The sequence below is a fragment of the Stenella coeruleoalba genome (genome assembly GCF_951394435.1).
Source record: "Stenella coeruleoalba genome assembly, chromosome: 13".
NCBI classification, from domain to species: domain Eukaryota; kingdom Metazoa; phylum Chordata; class Mammalia; order Artiodactyla; family Delphinidae; genus Stenella; species Stenella coeruleoalba.
The window spans coordinates 64,897,585-64,916,822 of record NC_137159.1 but is presented as its reverse complement, the minus strand read 5'-3'; the positions used below and the strand labels follow the sequence as shown (position 1 = coordinate 64,916,822).

The following is a 19,238-nucleotide window of genomic DNA, read 5'->3' as shown; positions in this document are numbered from 1 at the left end:
TAGGCCCGTGAGCCATGGCCACTGATCCTGAGCGTCCGGAGCCTGTGCACCGCAACGGGAGAGGCCCACGTACCGCAAAAAAAAAAAAAAAAAGACTACCCAGTTAGTACTTACTCGAATATTAAAATATCATTAAAAGACATAGACAGATTAACTTATGAGTTAGTCAAATCACCAAAATAAATTTAATGAAATTAATAGTTACAAAAACTACTACATAAGCATAAATATTGAGAGCTCAATATTTCCAGGTTTTTCCTATTCAAACCTATAGATCTGCAGATGTATATCAAAACCATCATATCACCTCCCCAAAAGTGTCACTCCTACTGAAATGTTTTTCCTATATTAAAGAGAACTATAAGACACACCTCATCAGCATTAAATTTCTAACTTTGCCTTCACATGTTTAGCTTGGAGACATGTCTTTAATATATGCTTCCAAAGCAGGGTTTCTCAATCTTAGCTCTACTAACATTTTGAGCTGGATGATTCTTGGACATGGGTGGGGCACCCAGGCTGTCCTGCGCATAGTTAAGATATTTAGCAGCATCACTGGCCATTACCCACTAGATGCCAGTAGAATCCCACCTTACTCCAGTTGTGACGACCAAAATGCTTCTGGACATCGCCAAATGTCCCTTGGGGAAAGGGGGGACAAAATCACTCCCAGCTGAGAAACCACTGCTCCACCGAATGTTTATCCTTCCTGGCTCTCTTCAATTTTCTCTTTTCTGAGCTAGTGCATTATCTCAATTTCTTCATACAGGACAAAGTGAGCAGACCCAAAAAAAAGGACTAGCTGGTGTGTTTTATTGCGAAAAGAAGCAATATGTTAACTAGTACAAGTACTTCTCACTTAGCTATCAGCAGCACATTGGTAGAACTGGGTTTGAATGCCCGTTCAAGCACTTACCAGCAGTGTGGTCTTGAGCAAGTCGCTTAACCTCTCCAAATCTGTTTCCTCATCTGCAAAATGGGAATAACAACATCTACTTTGCAGAATTGCTACATCAGAGATAACAAATAAAATAGTTCTGTGCCTGACACATAGTAGAACTGCAATAAATGATAGCTATTATTATATTAATACCATAAAGGTTGATAGCATTGAAGGATATTGTACACCCTCTGCAATGCTTAACAGCACTCCAAAATTTATTGTGAAAAAAAACAATTTATTGTGCATTAGAATCACTGGTGATGTTTGTTAAAAATTGAAGATGTCCAAATCCTACCCTCCAAGAGGTCCAGGAACAACGCTAGAAAAACTGGCTGAGATTTTTTATATTCTACTTGACTCTGGTGTATTTTCACACTGTTGTAAAACTCTGCAGCATTCTAAGACACAAGGAATAAGTAATACATGAAAACAACTGAACCACATAAAATATTTGTCATATAGAACAAACACTACTGTAAGATAATGATGTTTTAACAGTTTATTTTGAAGGTCATTTTAAAAACAAAGTTAAAGACAATCTGAGAAAAAACTGCACAGAATACACTCATTAAATAAGTATGTGATTAAATCAATAAGGGAGATATGTCTTCTTCTGCAACTCCAAAATAAGTTCTGCTGTCCTGATGATTCTTATACTTCCAAAATGGGGGGGGGGGGGAATCATGGCAATTAAAGTTGCCTCTTAATCATGTAAATCTACAGTGGAAACCAAATTTTTCTGTTCTTCCCAATAAGTCAGTTTCGATCTTCAAACTGTGCCTTGTTTTTTAAAAGATAGGATGCTAGAAATTCAATGGGATTTGGTGGTCTGTAAGGGAAAAGAAATCCAAAATTTAGAAATTTATATTCGAGACGTGTTAATTTAAATGTATTGTCCCATAATGAAAACATCTTTTTTTTTCTGTTTTTTTGGCCACACCGTGCAGCATGTGGCATCTTAGTTCCCCCACCAGGGATCAAACCTGTGTCCCCTGCAGTGGAAGCACGGAGTCTTAACCACTGGACCGCCAGGGAAGTCCCTTAAACATATTTTAAAATTAAGAGGTGAGAGAGAGGGGTTGTTGGAGGAAGGTGGTACAAAATTCCAGTTCTAAGTACTAGGGGTATAAAGTACGACATGACGACTATAGCTGACACTGCTGTATGATATACAGGAAAGTTGTCAAAAGAGTAGATCCTAAGAGTTCTCATCACAAGAAGAAAATTTTTTTCTTTTTTTCCTTTTTATTGTATATGTATATATTGTATATATGTATATATGAGATCATGGATGTTAACAAAACCTGTGTGGTAATCATTTCACAACATATGTAAATCAAACCATTATGCTGTATACCTTAAACTTATATAGTGACGTATGTAAATTTTTTCTCAAAACTGGAAAAAAAATTTTAATAAAATAAAGAGGTGTTATTTCATATTTATCACTTTTACATATGTTGCTTTTGCTGATAAAACAGGTCCAAAGATGAAAAGTTGGGGGAAACATCTACCTTAAACCCTAGTATAAAAAGGCATATTTTAAAAAAAAAAAAAAGGCATATTTAGAATTGATTTACAATGATCTCAAAACATTCTCCTAGCACTTTAAACAACCTTTTGAACTAACTAGATAGAGACAATACTTGTTACATAATATTTACAGTTAATTTGATGAATTATTTTGCTAGAATGCTTACTTAAAAACTGTATTTACTAATAGAATGTTACTGTAAAACTTCTTCAAATTCTTTTCTTCTAGCATTTAAAGTAATATTTAGAATTTCTGATATATTGGCCTTCTTTAGAGAAAGAACAAAAATGCATAAAAGATGCCCATATTTTAATTGTCAGTAGTAGAGCCAAGACATATCTTGCAGTCAAAAATAAATCCTATTTTATAAATATAACAATCCAAAACAAATACTTATTGTTTATTCATTTAATTTTTTAACTTAACACTAAGTAATAAAAATAAATTAATTAAAAAATAAAACTAAGTAATACACCTATTCTAAATAACTCAGATATGTTCCATCAAGTTCCTTATCAAGTTATGTCAGTTTACTACAGTGTTCATTATTAGTCTTTGAGAAAAACATAATTTACACCCAATAAATGTTGACTAATGTAACTTACAACAAAATTTTCTTATTGGATTTACTTATACAAAAAGAACTTTTGTACAGAAAACATGTACAGAAAAGAGAAAAACTGTAATTGTGCTAACAAAGAAATGTAAATTTAAAAAACTTGGCAAAAAAAGTTTATAACACACATGCACTTGAGGCTATGATGACACCTGAAGAATTTTAAGGATAAACTTTTGGACAGAAATATGATATTATGTGTCAAACACTATAAAAATAGTCATGTCATTTGAAATAGCAAACCAATTCTTGGGTATTTATCATAAAGTAATTAAACAAAAGTAAAAGGGTATAAAAACAGATAAACTACCTGGTGATCAATAATAACAAAGGAAATTGGTCCTAAATGGTCAACAACAAGAAAATGGCTAAGTTAACTGTGATACTATAATTTCATTTATAATCATGAAGGCTCTGTAAAGATATGGAAGAAGTTTTATCTTATAATTTTAAGTAAAAAGGAGATATAAAATTACATGTATACCATGATTACAAATATGCATATGATCTAAGACTAGTAGAAAAATAAGTGTCTTAATTGAGATTATGGCTGACTTGTTTTTAAAAAACTTCAGTATCTATAAATTCCTTATATAGTAAAAAAATAACTATACATAACTCATGATATTTCAACTAGGGAAGTTTTTATTTTGCTTTTTCTGGTAACTCCATTTGCAGACACTATTATCTTACCTTTCCTTTGCAAGCACAGCAAGTCCTTGTAATAAGATAGGCACAACTGTCTGATCCAGATAGGCACGAGTTGGCAAAGACTGGAGATCCACTTTCTGTTTTGATGACTTTTCTGCATTAATTTTCTCATTTTCTACTATCCTCTAGTGAATTCAAAAAACATGCATGAATATTTAAAAATAACTAGATTATTTTGAGCGCTAAACCAAAATTAATGGAAATATAAAACTAATAGAAAATGTAAATCAATGACTAGAAAGCTGATTGAACTGCAAATCTTTCTGCCAAAATAAAATCAGACCCATTTCTAAATTTCATTCAAGCATTTTCTGAAGGCACCATAATATCTCATTCTTTTAATGTCGTATCTCCAGATCCTACACTTACTTTCTCTCTTTCTTTCTGCCTTTTTAGGAATAAATACAAGTCCCTTTTCTTTTCTTCATGAGAATACACCTTCTTACAATGTGCTTCAAAAAATCTGGACATGACACTAAGTAACACTGAATCACAGTGAGAAAACTAGTCCTGTTTCAAATCTTTTATCACAGATAATATCAAGGACAATGTCTCAGTTTGGCACTAACATGTCTTTAACACTTCTGTAACACTTGCTAAACTCCCTTCTTAACAGAGAGCAGGCTTCAGCTTAGAGACTTCAACTGGCAACAGAATCTAGCTAAAATTTATTACCACTGTTTTGTATTCATTGTTTTCATTTTTACGGTTACCCTCTACAGCAATGAGAATGCTTTTCCATTTGTTTCTTTTCTAAACAAATGCATCTATGATTTTTTAAAAATGAGTAAATTTAAGAAAAAATATAAAGTAAAATTAGCCAAAAAATAGAAGAAATGACTAATATGGGAAAGATCATTAATGTGATATTTAAATGATGTTTCGGAAATGATGACTTACACTTCCTCCGTCTAAGAACCCCCCAAAATCTGGGCCTTTCATATAAATTCACCTGACATCCAGAGCATCAAAAACTACTTTACTGGAAAACTTTGCCTTCTTCTGAAAATCTGTCATTTCAGAAATTTAGAAATAAGTGGCTATCTCAAAGACAAAACACTATTAAGAGCACTTTCATTTAAATGAAATTTGTTCCAATCATACTAGAACTGGATAGTCAACGATTACAAACAAAAAAATTCTACACTTAATTTTTTTAAAGAAAATTTTATTTTGTAAAAACTGAGAAAAAACTTTAAGCATATAACTACAACATACATACCTTGCTTTCCAAAAACACTTGCCAGAACTATGTCAGGTAACTTGTCTAGTTTTGCTTGTGATTTTTCAATCTAATTTTTGGACTTAATAAAAATAATTACCTATACTTATTTAATGTATGAAACAGTTATTTCATTTGCCCATGAATTAAGAAACTTATAGTTCACCAGTAAATTTCAACAAATACCCATATATGATAAAAACTAGTCAATTACATGACATCCCAATACCTTCATTAAGAAACAGCAATGGGCCTTCCCTGGTGGCGCAGTGGTTGAGAATCTGCCTGCCAATGCAGGGGACACAGGTTCGAGCCCTGGTCTGGGAAGATCCCACATGCCACGGAGCAACTAGGCCCATGAGCCACAACTACTGAGCCTGCACATCTGGAGCTTGTGCTCCACAACAAGAGAGGCCACGATAGTGAGAGGCCCGCACACCGCGATGAAGAGTGGCCCCCGCTCGCCACAACTAGAGAAAGCCCTCTCACAGAAATGAAGACCCAACACAGCCAAATAAATTAATTTTTAAAAAAAAGAAAGAAAAAGAAACAGCAATGCCTAAGCAACTCTGATAGATCCTATAATAAGCTCCTTGACCAAATCCTCTCATTTATTTCATTTAAACATTTACTGATTATCCACTATGTGCCAATTGCTATGCTTACTTTCAGTAAAGTCAAAATCCTGAATTAATCTAAAAAATATACAGTTGATGCCTGAACAACATGACCCTCTGCCCAGCCAAAAATCCACTTATAACTTACAGTTGGCCCTTTATACAGGCTGTTCCTCCATATCTGTGGTTCTGTATCTACAGTTCCATATCCGTGGATTCAAGCAACTGGAAATCGTGTAGTACTACAGTACTTACTACTGAAAAAAAATCCACTTTTAAGTGGACCCATGCAGTTCAAACCTGGGTTGTTCTAGGGTCAAATGTATATCCAACCACAAACACACACACACACACACACACACACACACACACACACACACACACACACAGATTAAGCTTTTAAGAGTGTAGAACAATGATCACAAAAATGGGAAAAAATTAGGTGAATCCTATGATTGCGCCAGCTTACTGCATCCTGCCTAGAGAACTTATACAACAAAACCCAGGGAGAAGGACCCCAAGCAGAGCCCTGAAGTCTCCCTAAGTTGAGAAGACAGAGTTGAAAATTCAGGGAAACCAAGAGAACTAGAACTTGCAGAGAAGAGTACTGAAAAGGAAACTTTCACAGAGAGGAGAGAGTTGCATAGAAAGAGACTAAGAGATTGCCTTCCAGTTTTCAAGTGAGTATTTATCAGAGCATGAGTGTGAGGGAACTCTTCTTCCAAGTGGTTTTTTCTTCTGGCCTTGAGTAGTCCCCTCTTTTCATGTATGGTATAAGAACCTTATAACAGTATCCTTCCATTTCCTCTCTCCTTGCCTTTATACTATTGTTATCTTATATTTCTACATATGTTACAAACCCTGCAATTGATTTTTATTTTTCTTTAAAAAGTCAATTATCTTTTTTATTTTATTAAAAATTTTTTATTGTTTACTTAACATTATAGTTACTTTATTGCTCTAGAAAATTTAGTTTTTAAAACTATCAGATTACATACATAGTGATAATGAGACTACCCCCCCCCCAACAATCAACTGTATATTATGAGGCTTCTCTAACTTGGTAGATAACTATTACAAAATTACAAAAATAGCTGGTTACAGTTGAGCTATCAAGTAGGTATCACATTTCTGTAGATTGAAAAGTTGAATAAAAAGAAAACTGATGTTACTGATAAGTCGCTGAGTGTATCTGAGAAATCCAAGCTACATGCACACAGAAAAAAAACTGGTTACAAAAACCATTACGTTACTCTGTATTAACATTTTGCAATGTTTTACAAAATGTTTTACAAAATGTGTGAGGGAACTACTCAAGGCCAGAAGAAAAAACCACTTGGAGGAAGCAGGAGGCACAAACCCTGGAGCTCACACAGGCCAGGAGTAGTTCATGTTCCTGTGACCCAGGATGGGAAAACCTCATAACACATGAAGCACTGGGTAGAATACACAAGAGGAAGAAATTAAGTCTAAACTAAAGGTTGGTCTGGTCCCACCTAAAAAAGCTTAAAGGCAAACCTCAAAAGATCAAATTGTTTCCAAGTAACCTAACCGAGTCCTAGAACAAAGCCCAAGAGTATATGAAGAAATACAAAAATAACCAGTACCCAACAAGGTAACATTCATGATGCCCAGCCTCCAATAAAAATTACCAGAGAGGCAAAGAAGCAGAAAAAATTACCCATAATGAAGAGAAAAACCAATTCACAGAAACAGACACAGAAATGATACAGATAGCATAGGCAATGCCATTAAACCAGTTATTATAATATATTCCATATGTTCAAGAAGACTAAGGAAAGAATTAGTAAATTAAGCTAACAAAATACTTGAAAATATTTGAAGAAATAATGGCTGAAATTTTTTCAAATTTAATGAAAACTCTAAACCCAAAGATCCAAGAAACTCAATGAATCCTAAGCACAAGAAACATTAAAAAAAATTACGCCAAGACACATTATAATCAAATTATTTAAAACCAGTAAAAAATCTTAAAAGCACAAAGAGAAGACGTTAACTACAGAAGAGCAAAGATAGGAATGATAGCAGACTTTTCAGCAGAAACAATGTCAGCCAGAAGACAGTGGAGCAAATACTCAGCAAAAATACCTCAAAAGCAAAGGCAAAATAATTACCTTTTCAGACATTCAGAACCTTAAAGAATTCCTTCCCAGCCAACCTCCACTACAAGAAATGTTAAAGAAAGCCCTTCAGGAGGATGGGAAATGATACCAGCCGGATCTACACAGAAGAATGGAGAACCCAGAAATGACAATTACACGGATAAACGTGAAACACTCCTTTCTCGTACTGTTCCAATCTCTTTTAAAAAGATAATTGGACGGAAGTCAAGGGAGCACTTCCGGGTTCAGCAATAACCTGGAGCCGGCGGCGTTAGGTCGGCCGTCTTGGGCCTTGCTCCGCAGCTCCGCCTTCACTCTGGTCTTTCTAGAAACCCAGCTGTGCTCTCGGGTGTGCCGGACAGCCTCCCAGACGCGTGTGTAATAAGCCCCCCATGGTGGACACGGCCCCGAACGGCACCCAAGAGGCGGGCGCAATGCAATTCATCACGGCCAATAAACTGGCCACGGCAATGTTGCTTTCTCGCTTGTTCATAGTTTACTGCTCTTTGTTCTGCCTCTTCTTGGGTTGCATGAAGTAGCAAGCTTTTACCAACGTGCTTTGCTGGCAAATGCTCTGGCTAGTGCTCTGAGGCTGCACCAAAGCTTACTACACTTCCAGTTAAGCAGAGCATTCCTGGCCCAGGCTTTGTTAGAGGACAGCTGTCACTACCTGTTCTGTTCACTCATCTTTCTCAATTCCTACCCCGTTACAATGAGTATTTCCCAGTCTTGTTATTTTCTTCGCTTCATACTGCCACATACACGAAAAAGGTGCCTTGATGCAAAGGGTGCAAATAGTTTACCTCTGCTGAGACCTCTCGGATAAATTCAGCGCTAATCAACAGAATATTCTGAAATTCATTGCTTGTCATGAAATATTCTTGATGCCTGCTACAGTTTTAATGCTTTTTAGGGGTCAAGGAAGTTTGCTCCAGCCTTTTATATACCATAGATTGCTTACTGTTCGATACTCCTCTAGAAGAAATCCATATTATTGGACCTTGTTTAATGAACAGAGGATTGTTGTTAAACATCTAATAATGAAACCTGCTTGCCCACTGTTTGTGAGAAGACTTCGTCTCCAGAGCATTGTCTTTATAAGCAGACTGGCACCAACAGTTGCATAGTTTAACATCCAGCTAAGTTATGTGTAATATAAATAAGCACTGTTAGCTGCTGGTACTTCTGCTAGGAATGGTTAATTCCAGGTGTAAAACTGACCTCACTGCAATTTACATAATTTACATAAATGCATCTCAAAAGAAAAATAATCATTTTCCTGGCATGTTAAATCAAGCCTTTTAAACACTTTCTGAGAAACTTTATTGTAATGTGTTGTTAATAGTTAAGGAAATTTAAATCTTGTGATAAATGTACCAAAAATTCTTTAGACGCTGCTGTGCCTTTATCATGAAGTACGTTTATTTCTCTTGTAAAAATAGCTCTAAAATTCGTTTTCATCTAATTAGTAACTTGAATTTATATCTGGCATGAGTTCATTATGGTAATATTAACATGTAAATTCAGTATATTTTGAGACAGTATTCTTTTGCCATTCAGTAATTTTGGTTGATGATTTTAACAAAAACACTTCCCACTATTTAATTTCAAATTGTTTTTAAATTGATTTTGTGCTGCTTTGTTAGGACAGATTTATTTTGGATGTACCATTATAATAGGAATTCTATATGTATCTTATGCTATGATCTTCCAAAATTTTATTTTCATAATTACTTCTGTGGCTTTGAATATTTTAAAAGGCCCAACTGTAAGACTGTTAGCCAATTGGGTTAAATACTTGTGGTCACCTAAGCGTTTTACATCAAAGAGCAGTAGTCAGACAGTTTTCCTTTCAGAGACCCATTGAGTAACATTTCTCAAATAGGAAATCCTTCTTCTAGAAATGTGCACACATAGGTTTTAGTATTATTGTAGTTTACACAATTACTTAGATCAGATTCTTGACTGCCAGTTTTCTCGGTTTCTTAGGCTTGAATTTTCATAGACAATTGCAGCAGTTCAGATGCTTTCTGAAAGGAATGTAACTGAAGACTGAGCATGTGACTAAACTTGGTATCTGTTCTGAAATACTGAAGACTATACATACTCACCCATCAAATCTGATTTAAAAGATTAAACAGAAAGGTTTATATAGATAACGTTATTGAATAGAAATGGGGCCAGAGGAGGAGTTGTGGAGGAAATAGTGTGCATTTCAATGCTGTAATGCATAGATAAATTTGGGAGAACTGGATGTGTTATGATGTGATTTTAGCTGTATGATATGTTAAATACGTTTGTTGAGCTTCCATCAACTCCTTTATAAAATTCATTCTGATCTTTATTATTGTTGCATGATTGGAAATGTTTAAAACATTGCAAAATGTTAATACAGAGTAACGTAATGGTTTTTGTAACCAGTTTTTTTCTGTGTGCATGTAGCTTGGATTTCTCAGATACACTCAGCGACTTATCAGTAACATCAGTTTTCTTTTTATTCAACTTTTCAATCTACAGAAATGTGATACCTACTTGATAGCTCAACTGTAACCAGCTATTTTTGTAATTTTGTAATAGTTATCTACCAAGTTAGAGAAGCCTCATAATATACAGTTGATTGTTGGGGGGGGTAGTCTCATTATCACTATGTATGTAATCTGATAGTTTTAAAAACTAAATTTTCTAGAGCAATAAAGTAACTATAATGTTAAGTAAACAATAAAAAAATTTTAATAAAATAAAATAAAAAGGATAATTGACTTTTTAAATAAAAATAATCAATTGCAGGGTTTATAACATATGTATAAATATAATATATGATAACAATAGTATAAAGGCAAGGAGAGAGAAAATGGAAGGATACTGTTATAAGGTCCTTATACCATACATGAAAAGATATGATACCAGTTGAAGGTAAATTGTGGGAAGTTAAACTTCCATCCGATAAGTCCTAAAGCAACAACCTAAAAAAACTGTAAGTCAATAATGGACATAAAATGGAATTCTAAGACAAAAAGCAGCAGCAGCAGCTGTAGAGTAGTGGTTTCCAGACTCTGAGATATCACAAACAAGTAAATTAAAAATAAAATAATACAGTGAATGAAGGGACTAACATAGGGTTGTTAACTCTATTTTACCAAGTAAAAACTTACAAACAAACAAGCATAATTATTATTTTACTATCACCATAACTCATAAAAGAACAGGCATTTTAAAATTATGGAAGCAAGAAAACCAATCACCAAATAATGTATCATCAGTACTCACTCCACTCTCCTTATTTTTTTTCTCACTTTACCATGGAAATTGGTCTGAGGGTTTGAAAAACAAAGCATTTGGTATCACTGCTCTACTGTATTATGGCTCTGCCTCCATACACAAGCACCATCAAGAAGACTGCTGATGCCTAAAAAGAAATCTCTTAAATGATAAGTGGCATAAAGTATCTTCACCTGATTCAGCACAGCAGTTCAATTAAAAACTGCATTATGAAAAGACTCAGATTTTCTTAACCCTGATAATCCAACTAACAAACATTCCTAGCAATTTTATAGGCAGAGAGTAGTCACTCCACATGCCAGGGAACTCTAGTAGTTGGTCAAGATCAGCAATACAATTTAATACCACCTCAAAAATGTCAGCCTGCTTAGGTTTAACACACAACTCTCCACTTACTTCCTAGTGATCTTAGACAAGTTACTCAAATTCTCTGAGCCTTGCAAGACTGAAAATACATGGAAGTTACTTAGGAGTGTGCCTGGCACATAGTAAAAGGACTAATATTAGCAGCTATTACTATTATTACTCTGCTTGGAAATGCTCCTGCCCTCATTTATCCAAACTTAATTATTGATGATGTCTCCCCACCCACCTCGTAAAACACCCACATCTCTTCCAGGAACTCTCTGTTTTCCTAACCAATCCCACCTAGCTCTGGTTAATTCAACTGTTCCAGCATTTATTCATTCATTTACAAAGTAACTTCTTCTTTTAGACAGCAACTTCTTAGTACCTGTATGAAAAAGCTCTATAAAAGTATACCTTCTTTTGCACATTTTTTCACATGTACTCTCTGAATTCAGACTCAACCATGTAAGGCAAAAACAGTGTCTACTACCTGTTATAGCTTCCAATGGCACCTACTACTGAACTCTGCAAAGATATCAACATTTACTAAATGTTGACTTCACCAGCACACTATTCTGCTACAAATACAATGGGCTTCTTAATTGTGATGCGCAGTTTTTCCAATGCAGTATCCCAACAGAGCATTAGTAGCCACCAAGCAAAAGTATTCTGAGTCTCCATCAGTAATGTATGTTTGTTTCTCTATATAATTTTCAAAATTCAACCTCTCGACTCAGCTGATGTGTACGTCTGCATACCACGAAGTATTAGTACCGCTAATAAAACAAGTTTCCCATAATTTGATACTATTTCGTTCGTGACGATAAAGTTTTCCCTTGTGCAAAGCAACCTAGTAAAAATGAAACCCAAGTTTTCTCCAGTTCATAAGAGACGCAAAGATACGGCATAGGAACTGGGCAAGTTACCTCGACGTTGTCTGTGAGACCGTACTCAGAGTGGGGATTTTCTGCAACCTAGAAAACAAAACACCGGTCACAGAACCATCAGCCACTCTTCCTTGCTTCACACCACCACCCTGAATCCAGGGCTTTCTGGTACCTGCGTCTGTCCCTCCAGCATCTGCTCTGGTTCCATGGTGGACCCTGCAAGTCACAGTCCCCGGATACCAGTCTTGGAAAACAAGAAAAACCGTGAGTTACCCGGGAGATTTCAAGATGAAGACACCAGGATGGAGTCCAGCCCAGCCGCGACCCCGCCCCTCACCCCCACCTGGGCGCGGAGCACCCCGAGCAGTAGAGGAACAGGGTGGGACAGTCCACGACCGGGCGCCCGCATCAGGTCCGGAAGCTCCGCCGTACTCCCAAGAACCTAGAAGAGGTAGAGAAAAGGGGAAAGGGAGCTGATTACCCGCGCCCAAGCCGTTCGTTCCTAAGAGCCCTGCACCGCGCCACCAACTCCCAGCACAAACCACTTCCGCCGTAAGTGACGGATGTCGCACGACTGCCGCGCCTGCGCAGAACTGCCAGCGGGGGCCGGGCTGGGAGGGATCCAGACCGGCCCTGATTCTACTACGACACTCTTTGCGGTAAGAAGTGACCTGGGGAAGTTGTGGCCTCGGGGTCTGCCAAAGACTCGTTCCTCGACCTGCCTACCCAGAGCAGGCGCCACCCCAGCTGCAGACCCAGTGACCAGGCCAGCCGGCAGAGGTTCGGCCTGGCCAGCCCTCCGTGCTACCTGAAATCTGCCGAAGCTCTTCGCGGAACCGAAACCACTTGCTGGATAGTTCTTACTAGAAAATCACAGACCCAAACTCAACTGTCTACGAAAGAATGTCAGTGTTTTACTCTAAAGCCAAAGTGGGGAAGAAGAAATGTTTTAGGGTTTCGTAGTAAGCTTTTATTCAAGCCCTTAAATATGTGAACATGCCATGTTAGTGCTACCTTACATTTGTATCAAGATTAGCAATATGCAACGGGCTTTCCAAACCGTGATGCTATTGATACTATTGCATTTGTAAAAATACAAAAGACAATTTGCCTCCTACACACATTTGTAAATACCAAACAGGATCTAGTAAATCGGATTGTTGTTGTAATTCCAATAAATTCCTTTTATTTTAATGTAAATATAAATGATACACTCATTAAAGTGCCTGCCTTTGATTCAGTAATCCCATTTATAGTTGCACTTTGTAATATTAAAATATTTTAACTTCATATAAAATATTTGGAGACTTAATTATGGCATATCAATATACTAGAATAAAGCCATAACTCTACAAATGCAGAAATGTTTGTGATCATAACACTAACGTGTTTGTTTTTTAAGGCCGCGCTGTGCAGCATGCGGAATCTTAGTTCCCCAACCAGGGATCAAACCCGTGCCCCCTGTGTTGGGAGTGTGGAGTCTTAACCACTGGACCGCCAGGGAAGAGGTAGAATACAACGTCATTTTACTACTCCGTTAAAACTGCATGGCTAAAAATCTAAAGTAAATAAAATTTGTTTAAGAGCCAGGCTTGTGGATACATTTTTAAAGTTTTATTTTATAATGTATATTTGATTGGGACTTCCCTGTGGGCGTGGCACAGTAGTTAAGAATCCGCCTGCCAATGCAGGGGACACAGGTTCCATCCCTAGTCCGGAAAGATCCCACGTGCCACAGAACAACTAAGTCCGAAAGCCACAACTACTGAGCCTGCATGCTGCAACTACTGGAGCCTGCGCACCTACAGCCCATGTTCCAAAACAAGAGAAGCCACCGCAATAAGAAGCCCGCGCACCACAACAAAGAGTAGCCCCCACTCACCACAACTAGAGAAAGCCCGCACGCAGCAGTGAAGACCCAACACAGACAAAACTTAAAAAAAAAAAAAATCAGCTTATATAATGTATGCTTGATTAGCATTGTGATTGGTGACAGCTTTTTCATGTAGAACTGTTGCAAAGATGTGGATGCGTATGTACAGGATATAGAATTTTTCATGCAGAATTGATGCAAAGTTGTGGATGCTTATGTACAGGATATAGAAACTGACTAGTACATATATTGATTCAAATTAAGATTAAATGCTTTTTAGGAATGGAAAATAACAAAGTAAAACTAGAGAATGATTGGGAAAACTAGAGGAGAGTTATGTGGATCGTTATTATATATCCATACATTTCCCAATACATAGTAGGCACGCCATAAAAACTTCCAAATTAAAAAAAATAAAAAAACAAAACAAAAAAGTCTTCCAGAAAGTAACTGAGAGCTGCTAATTTACATTTTCTAAGTACTGACAGTATTAGTAAAGTAGGAAGCTAGACTGTGAGCTCCTTCAGGACAGAGAACTTGTTTTATATATCTTTATGCTTCACATGGTGCCTGGTACATCATAGGTACACAACATATATTGAATTGATTCACAGTTAAAACTGGATTTTAATTAAGACACTGACACTACTGAAGAAAAAGGACAGAATGTAAAAATGATTACTAAAGGAAACAGCACAGAATAATTAACTATAGGCCAGGTTTCTCTCAATCAAAAAACAAAGTTATCAGTGTGGTTTACAAAAAAGCTTCGCTAAAGTTTTTACATTTATAACATTAATTGAAAGATTCAGGGAAAAAGCCATAGCAGCAGAGAGCTGAACAAAAATAAATAAATAAATAAAAGTAAATAACAGCTAGAAATGATAGAAACAAAGTAGCAAGAAAGTTATAGGAAGTATAAAATTAATTCAAAATACTGCAGAATGTTGTTTTGATATGAAATCAAAAATTCTAAAGAGTACGGCATAGAAAACAAACTTATGGTTACCAAAAGAAAAATGGGGGAGATAAGTTAGGAGTTTGAGATTAACATATACACACTACTGTATATAAAATAGATAACCAAAAAGGACCTATTGTATAGCACAGGGAACTATACTCAATATTTTGCAATAACCTGTAACAGAAAAGAATCCGAAAAAAAAATATATATATATACACATAGGTATATACATATATCTGAATCACTTTGCTGTACACCTGAAACTAATGCAACGTTGTAAATCAACTATACTTCAATAAAAAAATTAAAATAAAAAGATGGCCCTGAAAACCATCATTATGACGGAAATTTGCAATATTGTGTACTATTTTTTTGTTGTTAGTTTCTGCTTTATATCTTGTGTACTGTCTAGAGTGGGATAAATTAAAAGAATGAGAATAACATTTAGCTCTTATCTGGACTTGTAGTACAAAACTTTGTTCAGTACTCCCCTCATCTACTTCCACTATGTCTATTTATTATGGTACTTACCTCATCCTGCCTTATATTTTGTTTACAGTTAAATACAATTAGATATTTTAGTTCTTCAAAGGCAAAGATCTTATTATATTCATTTTTTCATTTTTTGTTTCTTATATTTGATAAATATTTTTTTCAAAAGTGAATTTATAAGGAAAGCAAGCAGTTGCACCAAAGTACTAGTCTCTAGCCTTCCCTTCTTGGGGTTTTGGGGAGATAGTAGTTATAGATTCTAGAACTAGAATTCTAGAATCTAGAATAATTTTGCTACTGTTCTTGACCCTCTTTTTACAGACATGATGCAAATTCTGTTAATAAAATATTAACCTATTTAGACAGGCAATACCTATTTAGGAATAATACAATATGTGTAGTAGAGAAAGAATTGATTTGGGATTAGTTAAGTATTAAAACCTGGTTCCTTCATTTGTTTGCCATGTGGAATTAAGCAAATAGTTTAACACTTCTGAGCTTCATGTTTTTTTCACATATATAATTAGCATAAAAATTCTTCACAGAGAGAATCAAATGAGATTAGATAGATGAAACTGCTTTGTAAACAAAAGTTATATAAATCTAAGTGAAACCTAAGTACTTCATTATTGTGATATTGTTCTACCTGTTATTGTTGTTGTTTCTAATCTGTTTTTTTTTCTTTTAAATAATTAGTGGGAGAGAAAGTGCTCAGAGAAGTAAAGAACATGATCCAGCGCGCACACACACACACACACACACACAAATGTGTTTGCAGAGAAATACACAGAAGTTATTGAGTGTAAATGGAACCTCTGCATGCGGTTCGTGTGGAGGGACACCAACCACCTTTCAAGAAGACCTAAAGGGCTTCCCTTCCCTGGTGGCGCAGTGGTTGAGAGTCCGCCTGCCGATGCAGGGGATATGGGTTCTTGCCCCTGTCTGGGAGGATCCCGCATGCCGTGGAGCGGCTGGGCCCATGAGCCATGGCCGCTGGGCCTGCGCGTCCGGAGCCTGTGCTGCACAACGGGAAAAAGAAGACATAAAAGTATATATTCCAGATTTGGTAAATCACTTTCCAAGGAAGTATTTTTTGTTGTCTAATATAGGAAGACAACTACTCCATCTGTAGTTCCCTTGTCTTCACTACCAAACTCCATGTCCAGGCACACTTACCACCATCCCCAAGGACATATCAAATGGGCTTTTCAAAGACATGAATATAGGGACTTCCCTGATGGTCCAGTGGTTGAGACTCTGTGCTTCCACTGCAGGGGACACGGGTTTGATCCCTGGTCCTGGAATTAAGATCCCACATGCTGTGTGGCATGGCCAAAAAAAAGACATGAATAAAGTGTATTATTGATTTTTATGATACAGACATATCTCAGCAATGAGAATAATAAAAATGAAGGAAAAGGCTAACCTTAATATCACTTCCCATCCCAAAATTGTCAATTACTTCAGCCGTTTCTCAGAAGAGCCTATATTTATATTTCTTTTCCACATTTCAGGAGGGAAAGCATCACTTCTCATGGGTCTACCCATGAGAAAAAAGCCTGAAGTTTTCTTTCACCTATCCAACTTGAACCAGTTATTTCGATAAGGCAGATGCCATGTGCTCATTGCCACAGACCTAAATTACTGCCTTCCCTGAGCAATAATGAAGATATGACCTGGTGGTAGTTAATACCACCTGAATTGCATGACTGCTATGCAATGGGACAGGATGGGTTTCACAAGGGAAAACCTTAGAATGGCTAGGAAGAGGGAAGAAAGGTAATGGATTCTGAGTAGTGAGTCAACAAATGTTCACTATCACGTATTATGTAAAGAGTTCATACTCAGTATGAGCTTACCACAAAAGAGATAAAATAAAATGGAATGTTCACTTTGACACACTAATGCTATTTCTGTGTTTTTAATCCCATAAAAATACAAAAATGTACAAGGGTACAAAGATACTTACTGTACCACAGTTTTTAGTAGAAAGAGATTGGGAATAGATTAAATTATGATATCTCAATACAATGGACTACTGTGTAGCCATTGAAAAGAATGAGGTAGATTTATAGGTACTGGCATGTAAAAACATTCACAACATAATTTCATCTGAAAATTCATGTTGTAGGAAAATCTGTGTAGTGAGATTCTTTTTTCTTGCATGTATATACTAGTATATGCATAGGAAAAAGCCTGGAGAGATATACAACAAACTATAAATATGGTTACCTGTGGAGCGGGAAAATGGGGAAGGGAAGTCTTTGCTTTTTGCAAACTTTTATATTGTTTGAACTTTTTTTTTTTTACCGAAAGCATGAATTTATTTTAAAATTAAAAGGCCAGGGACTTCCCTGGTGGTCCAGTGGTCAAGACTCTGTGCTTCCACTGCTGGGGGCATGGGTTCAATCCCTGGTTAGGGAACTAAGATCCCAAGCGGCATGGCCCTCCCCAAAAAAGACCAAAAATATTTGGATAATTTTTTTTTTTTTTTTTTTGCAGTACGCGGGCCTCTCACTGTTGTGGCCTCTCCCGTTGCGGAGCACAGGCTCCGGACGCACAGGCTCAGTGGCCATGGCTCACGGGCCCAGCCGCTCCACGGCATGTGGGATCTTCCCGGACCGGGGCACGAACCCGCGTCCCCTGCATTGGCAGGCGGACTCTCAACCACTGCGCCACCAGGGAAGCCCTGGATAAATTTTTTAAATTGGAAAATATGTCACCCTATTATTTGTAACACAGGCAATAATGTGGAAGAATATTTATATGAGTAATGAGTCTAACTGGTTGTATGACAGCATTAAAAGAAAAATCTTCCAGTTTATTCTTCCCTTTACCCATGTATTTATGAGGCATATGCAGAAAAGAGGTAACATAGCAGGCCTGAGACTGCTGGCCTTAGGAAGTCCTGCTTGCAAGATTGGCTGGTATCTAGGAATTTGAGTGATAAACAGTTCCCTACACTGATATAAAACTTTCCCTAAATGATGAGAGTGACTCACTGGGCCTAAAATGTTTGTGCAAAAAATATGGTTTATGTTAAGCACGTGCTTTCCTTCTAGGAGTCTGGACTTTTAGTATGTATTAGGCATAGGGTGCCTACATGATCAGCAGGACTGAATTTCTTATGAGTGTCCCTGGTAGACAACATTTCACACATGTTGTCAGATCTCAATGCTGGAAGAATTGTGTCCTGTGTGACTCCACTGAGAGAAGACTCATGGAAGTTGATGCCGGGTTTCATTCAGACTTTGCTCCATGTGCCTTTTCCCTTTGTTGATTTTGCTTTGTATCCTTTTGCTGTCATAAATCATAGCTGTGAGTATGACTATATGCTGAGTCCTGTGAGTCCTAGCAAATCACAAAATCTGGGGGTTAACTTGGGGATCAGAAACTCTTGGAGAGCTTGAGATAAATATAAATTACAGTGCCCGCCCTCATAAATTTGTATCCTAGTTCAGCTCGATCAGACATACATATGTCATACATTTAAATTACAAAAAAGATAACTGACTAAAGGTTAAGATGAATGATATAGAGCACAAATTCTGAAGGAGTTCAGATGAGGTTGAGATAAATGTAAGCAGGTATCCTTGGAGCAGTTTGGAACAAAGAATAATTATTTAAGC

The 19,238-nt window shown here is 36.7% G+C and overlaps 1 protein-coding gene and 1 pseudogene across 3 annotated transcripts; one reads left to right on the top strand and one right to left on the bottom strand.

The window, feature by feature from the left end:
• Positions 1 to 1,411: 1,411 nt before the first annotated feature.
• DPY30 (dpy-30 histone methyltransferase complex regulatory subunit) lies at positions 1,412 to 12,855 on the bottom strand. 2 transcript variants are annotated; one of them, XM_079940722.1, is made up of 6 exons: positions 12,823 to 12,843; positions 12,624 to 12,722; positions 12,453 to 12,524; positions 12,320 to 12,367; positions 3,787 to 3,929; positions 1,413 to 1,772 (listed from the first exon to the last, which is right to left on the bottom strand). In XM_079940722.1, exons 3-6 carry the CDS (start codon positions 12,486 to 12,488, stop codon positions 1,700 to 1,702), a joined length of 300 nt encoding a protein of 99 aa, XP_079796848.1. In that variant the 5' UTR covers positions 12,489 to 12,524; positions 12,624 to 12,722; positions 12,823 to 12,843; the 3' UTR covers positions 1,413 to 1,699. The 2 variants fall into 2 exon arrangements, with proteins under 2 accessions (XP_079796849.1, XP_079796848.1); XM_079940723.1 differs by lacking the exon at positions 12,624 to 12,722 and having other exon boundaries at positions 1,412 to 1,772; positions 12,762 to 12,855.
• LOC307195999 (transmembrane protein 33-like) lies at positions 3,939 to 12,311 on the top strand (annotated as a pseudogene). Its single transcript has one exon. The product of its transcript is annotated as a transmembrane protein 33-like (transcript).
• Positions 12,856 to 19,238: the final 6,383 nt, after the last annotated feature.

Bases quoted from the DNA above. Each gene is read 5' to 3' on its own strand.
- DPY30 (XM_079940723.1), bottom strand. From the start codon at position 12,488: ATGGAACCAGAGCAGATGCTGGAGGGACAGACGCAG. The intron at 3,930-12,319 runs GTAACTTGCCCA...TGAATTCACTAG, and splicing joins GTCTCACAGACAACGTCGAG to AGGATAGTAGAAAATGAGAA. The intron at 1,773-3,786 runs GTAAGATAATAG...TTTCCCTTACAG, and splicing joins GCTGTGCTTGCAAAGGAAAG to ACCACCAAATCCCATTGAAT.